The sequence below is a fragment of the Tupaia chinensis genome, unplaced genomic scaffold (genome assembly GCF_000334495.1).
Source record: "Tupaia chinensis unplaced genomic scaffold, TupChi_1.0 Scaffold000335_1, whole genome shotgun sequence".
Taxonomy (NCBI): Eukaryota; Metazoa; Chordata; class Mammalia; order Scandentia; family Tupaiidae; genus Tupaia; species Tupaia belangeri.
This window is the reverse complement of record NW_006159829.1, coordinates 1,199,976-1,207,016: the sequence shown is the minus strand read 5'-3', so window position 1 is coordinate 1,207,016 and position 7,041 is coordinate 1,199,976. Positions and strand designations below refer to the sequence as shown.

The 7,041-nt window shown below is 65.4% G+C and overlaps 1 protein-coding gene across 1 annotated transcript in view; it reads left to right on the top strand.

The window, feature by feature from the left end:
* ADGRB1 (adhesion G protein-coupled receptor B1) overlaps positions 1–7,041 on the top strand; it is a 99,805-nt gene that overhangs the window by 12,782 nt on the left and 79,982 nt on the right. The window contains 10 exon segments of the mRNA XM_027773277.1: positions 616–726; positions 1,122–1,286; positions 1,409–1,573; positions 1,781–1,954; positions 2,255–2,419; positions 2,574–2,675; positions 3,845–3,951; positions 4,139–4,333; positions 4,917–4,985; positions 5,569–5,677. Coding sequence (XP_027629078.1) covers positions 616–726; positions 1,122–1,286; positions 1,409–1,573; positions 1,781–1,954; positions 2,255–2,419; positions 2,574–2,675; positions 3,845–3,951; positions 4,139–4,333; positions 4,917–4,985; positions 5,569–5,677 — 1,362 coding nt within the window.

The window sequence follows — 7,041 nt, the reverse complement described above, 5'->3', positions numbered from 1 at the left end:
GGGGGCTGGAGGAGGGCCGCTTGTGCAACCGCAAGGCCTGTGGCTGTGAGTGCGAGTGCAGGGCACGGGCTAGAGGACGCCCAGGAAGGGGTGGGGCCTGTAGTGTGAGGGAAGAGCCCTGGAGAGGTACCTGGAGGTGGGTGGGGCCAGGTGGGTTTTCTGTTCCCAGTGGACAGAGCATGGGGGATGCATGTGGAGTACTGGCTGTGGGGTGTGCCCCTCTCCCACACCTGGGGACCCCTGGCCAGGCCAGTCTGCTGCAGCTGGATCCTGCCTGCAGGATGTATTTCTCTAATAAGACTCTCTACTGACCTCATGCATCTCCTAGCTGCTTCCATAGCGTTAAATCAGGTTGTAACGAGAATGTCGAGCCTGTCGTTCTTTCGCACGCTGCGGGTCCTGCAGGAACCTCTGACCTTGGTGGTGGGGCAAGCAGACGGGAGACAGGACCCACAGGAAGAGGCTGTGGTAACCTGCAGGGTCAGTGTTGGGCTGACTGGTTTTCTGAGTGTCCATTGGGGCCCTCCGTGGCCAGGGACAGAGGGGGCCCAAACTCAGACCCTGGCCCTGCCCTGCTGACCTTGGCTACGACACTGACCTGAGTCTGTCCTGCAGCCGCTGGGCGCACCAACTCTCGGAGCCAGTCCCTGCGGTCCACGGATGCCCGACGGCGCGAGGAGCTGGGGGACGAGTTGCAGCAGTTTGGGTTCCCGTCCCCCCAGACGGGTGAGCCACAGGGCAGACGAGTCAGAGTTGCTGGCAGTCAGAGAGGGCTGGGAGGGCCGGAGCCCTGGAGGAGGCCTTGGGTAGTCATAGCTGCTGGTTAGAGCAATAACCTTGACTCCTTGCCTGACAAGCCAACCCTTAGGGACCAGGCCCTTGGTCCCAGGCAGACCAGCTTTAAGGGGCCACCACCAGGTGATGGGGGCTTGGACTGGGCCTGACCCAGGATGCGGGCTCGCTCTCAGGGGCTCCAGGCCCTGGGGAGGGCTGCAGTCCTGTAGGCCAGCTAGGTCCACGGGCCCAGGAGTCCGAGTCTGGCAGACATCGCCAGCCCTGGGGAGCTCCTCCAGGCCTGATTACAGCCCAAGGGCAGAGGCCATGGTCGGTCTGGGCCACAGGTGACCCGGCGGCCGAGGAGTGGTCCCCGTGGAGCGTGTGCTCCAGCACCTGCGGCGAGGGCTGGCAGACCCGCACGCGCTTCTGCGTGTCTTCCTCGTACAGCACGCAGTGCAGCGGGCCCCTGCGTGAGCAGCGCCTGTGCAACAACTCCGCCGTGTGTCCAGGTGCGCGAGCGTGGGGGCCGGAGCTGGGGCTGGGGGCGGGCAGGATGGGCAGGGACAGCGGGGGCTGAGGACTGGGGGACAGGGCGGCAGGGACGGCACCCTTCCTACCTGTCCGTCTGCAGTGCATGGCGCTTGGGATGAGTGGTCGCCCTGGAGCCTCTGCTCCAGCACCTGTGGCCGCGGCTTCCGGGATCGGACACGCACCTGCAGGCCCCCCCGGTTTGGAGGCAACCCCTGCGAGGGTCCCGAGAAACAAACCAAGTTCTGCAACATTGCCCTGTGCCCTGGTAGGTGAGAGGGAGAGTGGGGGTGAGGGGAGGCCAGGAGGCCAGGCCTAGGAGCCTGGCTTTGCCTGCCCAAACCTGCCTCTAGGCCCTCGGAGTGGGCCTCAGACTGTGCCCAAGGTGCGGGGTGCGGCCTGGGGTGTCCCGCCCTTGTCCCAGGCCAGCGCGCACACTAGGTGTTCACGCCGACTCTGTCCCTTCCTCCCCCGGGCCGGGCAGTGGACGGAAACTGGAACGAGTGGTCCAGCTGGAGCGCCTGCTCCGCCAGCTGCTCCCAGGGTCGGCAGCAGCGCACACGCGAGTGCAATGGGCCCTCCTACGGGGGCGCCGAATGCCAGGGCCACTGGGTGGAGACACGCGACTGCTTCCTGCAGCAGTGCCCAGGTCAGCCTGTGGCCCAGTTGGGGCCTCATGGGAGGGTGGGTCTCACTGGGGCTGCCATGTGCCCTGGCATGTGGTGGGGAGGCGTGGAGGAGCCATGGAGCCAGGGGCTGTGGTCTGCTGACTGCAGCAAGCTCCTTCTGGGCAGAGCTGATCTGCTGTTCCCTCTCCGGGTCTCCTTTCCTTTGTCCTCATGGCTCCCTGTTCCTACGTCCCGGGGTCCCTGCGTCTCCTTGTCCCTGTGTGCCTACCCGTGTGTCTCTGTCTTCATCCCTGTGCTTCTGTGTCTGGCTGTCTCCCCAGTGGACGGCAGGTGGCAGGCCTGGGCATCCTGGGGCAGCTGCAGTGTCACGTGCGGAGGTGGCAGCCAGCGCCGAGAACGGGTCTGCTCTGGGCCTTTCTTCGGGGGAGCAGCCTGCCAGGGTCCACAGGAGGAGTACCGGCAGTGTGGCACGCAGCGCTGTCCCGGTGAGACGCTCTCTGGGGCTGGGGCTGGGAGCTGGGCCGCTGGGGCTGTGTCCTAGAGGCTGTCCTGGTCTGGAAGACCTCGTCCCCGTCCCCCCAGCCTGCTGCCAGCCCGGCCCCTCTCCCAACTCTCTCCCTGCTGTCTGGCCCCGGGCAGAGCCCCATGAGATCTGCGATGAGGACAACCTTGGTGCTGTGACCTGGAAGGAGACACCGGCGGGGGAGGTGGCTGCTGTGCGCTGTCCCCGCAACGCCACAGGTGGGCTGGAGAGCTCCTGTCCTGTCTGCCCGACACATGCCCTCCTGGCCCCTCAGAGCCCACACACCCTAGTGCAGCCCTGCGAGTGTGCCTGCTCAGGTCACCTAGGAGGGCACTGAGTGCCACCAGCTGGGGACACTGGTAGTCCCGGGGTTCTGAGGCCTGGCACCCGGGCCAAGACCTCCTCCTGAGTGGTTTGTCCTGTCTAGCTCTGACATGCCCGTGGAGTCCCCACTGTCTGCAGCCCATTTGCAGGGGTACGGGAAGTCTGCACACTGGCCCTGACTCACGGGGCCAGCGGGCAGTCCTCTTTGGAGGGCCACCTTCGTCCCCTTGTTCTCCAAGCAGTGACAGGGCCATGAGAGGCTATGGGAGAACAAGTGGGCCTTGTGGGGAGACGCTGGGCCACACCAGGCTTGGTCTTCTGTTGGAAGGACTGTGAGATGCACAGACAGGGAGGTAGGACTCTGGTTCAAACCTCGGCTCTGCCAAGTTTGCTGTGAGGCATCCAGTAAGTGCCTTGCCCTCTCTGAGCCTCAGTTTTCTCAGTGAGCCAGGTTCCTGGGCATGGCTGCTTCCTAGGTACAGCAGTCGTAGGGAATGGTGGGTGCCCTGGGCAGGGAAGACAGCCGGCACTGTGTGCTGCCCCCACTCCGTGTCTGCTCACGGAATAGCATGTGTTCTTGGGGGCAAGCTGCAAACTCCGTCGACTGCGACGAGGAGGTGGCGTCCCCCTGTGGTGCACCTTCCCGGGCCTTCCGCCCACCTGGCTGGGCTTGTCAGGGGGTGGCTGGGCCTCAGTTCTCACGTGGCACGTGAGGCTGTGTGGCCCAGGCGGGCCAGGGTGTCCAGGGCAGCAGGGCACTGAGCAAGCCGACTCCCTCAGGGAGGCCCTGGCCAAACTCTGAACCCCCGCCCCCCACCCCCCCCAGCTGGGTAGAGGGCTGCACCTCCAAGCCAGGAGGTCCCCAGCACCCCCAGCACCTGGTGAGTGTGCTAAGTGGCGGCCCAGAAATTGGTGAGTGGAGGGGATGCAACTACTCCCGGCGTGAGCCATGGGCGAGTCCCTGCTTCTGGGGCCCGAGGGCCTGCCGGGAGGACCCCTACTGGGCAGGCTGAGAGGCCTGCACGGGGCCATGAGCACCTTCTGAGGAGCCGGAGGTCCCCAGGGCTCATCTTGCGTCGCTGCGTGCTGGACGAGGAGGGCATCGCCTACTGGGAGCCCCCCACCTACATCCGCTGCGTCTCCATCGACTACAGGAACATTCAGATGATGGTGAGCCCCACACCCTGCCCGCGCCAGCACCCCAGGGCCCTCCCAGCCTGTCCTGGGGAGCTCTGTCCCTGGGGCACGGGGGCATTCCCGCCCTCAGGACGTGGGCTGTGTAGGGCCTTTAGCATGGTAGGTCCCTGGTACTGCTGGGTGCCGAGAAGCGATGGCATCCAGGCCTCTCTGTCCCCAGACCCGGGAGCACTTGGCAAAGGCCCAGCGCGGACTGCCGGGGGAGGGGGTCTCGGAGGTCATCCAGACGCTGGTCGAGATCTCCCAGGATGGCACCAGCTACAGCGGGGACCTGCTGTCCACCATCGATGTCCTGAGGAACATGACCGAGATCTTCCGGAGGGCCTACTACAGTCCCACCCCGGGGGACGTGCAGGTGGGATGGCAGGAGGGTGGCCTCGGGGAGGGCTGCTGGGAACGTGGCCAGGGGCTGTCCTTGACCCTCACCAAGATCCAGCCTCCTCCTGACTATAGGCTGGGCCCCGACTCCAACCTACCACTGAGTCCCAGACCCGTCAGAGACTGAACCCTGAGTCCTGACCCTGGTCACATTCTGAGCCCTGACCCTGATCTCATTCTGAGCCCTGTCCCTGGTCACATTCTGAGCCTTGGCCCTAGTCACACTCTGGGCCCTGACCCTGGGTCACACTTAGCCCTGACCCTGGTCCCATGCTGGGCCCTGACCCTGCTAACACTCTGGACCCTAACCCTGCTCACACACTGAGCCCTAACACTGCTCACACGCTGGGTCCCGACCCTGGTCATGCCCCAGGCCCCGACCCTGGTCACACCCCGAGCCCTGACCCTGGTCACACCCCAGGCCCCGACCCTGGTCACATCCCGAGTCCTGACCCTGGTCACGCACTGAGCCCTGACCCCGGTGTCCCCTGAGACCCAGCTGTGGGCTGAGCCCCTACCCTGGTGCCTGTTCTCTAACTGGTCCATCCTCTTCTTTCCAGAACTTTGTTCAGATCATCAGCAACCTGTTGGCCGAGGAGAACCGGGACAAGTGGGAGGAGGCCCAGCTGGTGCGGACACGGGCCTGGGCCCTTGTGGCCAGCAAATTCAGGGTGGGCACAGGCTAGCCAGGGGCAGGGGGGGGACCCTAGGCACTCTGCTGGCCCTGGGCGCGAATCTAGCATGGCCCCCTGCCAGTGTGTGACTTGGAGGAAGCGGCTGGCCTCCCGACCCTGTCTTCACCTGTCAAAGGACAGAGCTTACTAATGGGTTCAGCCAGGCGGGCAGGAAGATATGTCGGCCACATGGCACCTGTCCAGGAGACCAGGATGCAGCAGGGCTTTTTCTTCTGGAAAGGGCCAGCAGCCTCCCTTCCTCCCAGGACGACTGAGACTGCGGCAGCCCCTCACCCCAAGGCAGTAGCTGACGTAGGGGCCGGGGTACCCAGGGGCCCTCCCTCCAGGACCCCCATGGGACATGCATGGCAGCCCTGTAGGCCTCAGCCCTGGGCCTGTTTCCTCGTGTAAATGCTGGGGAGTGGCTGGCAGGACCATGAGAGGGGCCGGAGGACAGGGGAAGCCGCAGGAAGCTACAGGTGGCAGCGGCACAGGCTCTTTGCCCAGCTCTGGGCTGCTCACCCATCCTGTTTCCCAGATGGGCCCCAATGCCAGGGAGCTCTTCCGCCTGGTGGAGGACTTTGTGGACGTCATTGGGTTCCGAATGAAGGACTTAAGAGATGCTTACCAGGTGACAGACAACCTCGGTAAGTCCCTTGACGGAAGCCCTGTGCCCTGGCTATGCAGCAGGGCAGGGCCCTTCCACCTCAGCCTCCTCCTCTGTATCAGAGGCAGCGGGGCAGACACCCCCACTGGCCCTGCCAGCCTGTAGCTCAGGTTCGCTCCATCCTTCACTGGCACGGCCCTTGTGCCCTGTGACCGATGTCGTGGCTGGGAGTGGGCCCGACCCAGAAGGGCCCTGAGCCTTCCCCTTGCTCACGCTCCCTGGGTGGGGACTCGCCTCAGCCATCCCCGCAGTGCCCGCTCTGGGCTACCACCACTTCTCTGCCCTCCTACCCAGAAGCTCCTTGCAGAGGGGCCTGGACTCCACTCAGCTCCCAGCGCTGGTCGCTCTTAGTGTCCTGAGAGGGGGTCATGACAGTGCCCACCTTACGAGACTGTGCGAGCCCTCAGTGAGGCGAGCCTGTGCCGGGGACCTCGGGGTCAATGCGGTGTTGCCCCAGCATGCTCACCGCTTCTGACGGCTGGCACCGCCGACTTCACAGACGCCTGGCGCGGGCCCCATTCCCCAAGCCCTCCTGCCTCAGTCAGGGACTCCTCACAGGACACGAGGAGTGGGTGCTTGCCCCAGCTTGATCCAGACTGTCACCCCCCCCAGGACACTCAACCTCCGGTGATGTGCCGGAGAGAGGCTGAGCTTGGTGAGCCCACACCCTGGGGCTGCCCTGGCAGCTCTGCTAATGAGCACCAGCCACTCTGGGCCGCCGAGCACCCCGCGTCCCTGAGCTCCAGGTCCCTGAAGCCACTGCTGCTTTGTGCCTTAGGAGCTCAGGGTCCTGGCTGTTCAGAGCTGGGGGCGCCTCTGGGGCAGCCGGCACCCCCATCTCACAGGTGAGCAGCAGGTGGCTTGGAGGGGGCAGGCTCCTGGGGCGTCTGGGGCCACTGACCCCTGCCGCGAGCAGGACTAGGCCGAGCCAGTGACCAGCCCTCAAGGCCTGCGCTCTTGCCCTGCAGGAGGCCCAGGCTTCCGCGAGCCCTGCAGCACACTAGCCACTCACCCCATTCTGACCTCCGTGAGCCCACCCGCCCCATGTGCCCTGGGATGCCATACGCCCTGCGGCCCCTGCTGTCTCTGCCATTCTCGTCGAGAGCCCCACGCACCCCCACACTTCTCTGTCTCTTGGTCTGTCCACTGTGCCATTGGGGGCCCCTTTCATCATCAGAAGATGCCCTGCAACCCAGCCCCAGGCCCTGCTCCTTCCTACTCATCCAGGCCCCACCCTGCAGCCTTCTCAGGGAGCCCAGGTCCGCCTCCGGCCTTCCTTGTAGCTCAGACCCACCGCCCCCACCTGCTCCTGCCCCCCACCCCAGGCTGGCGGTCTGCACTCCT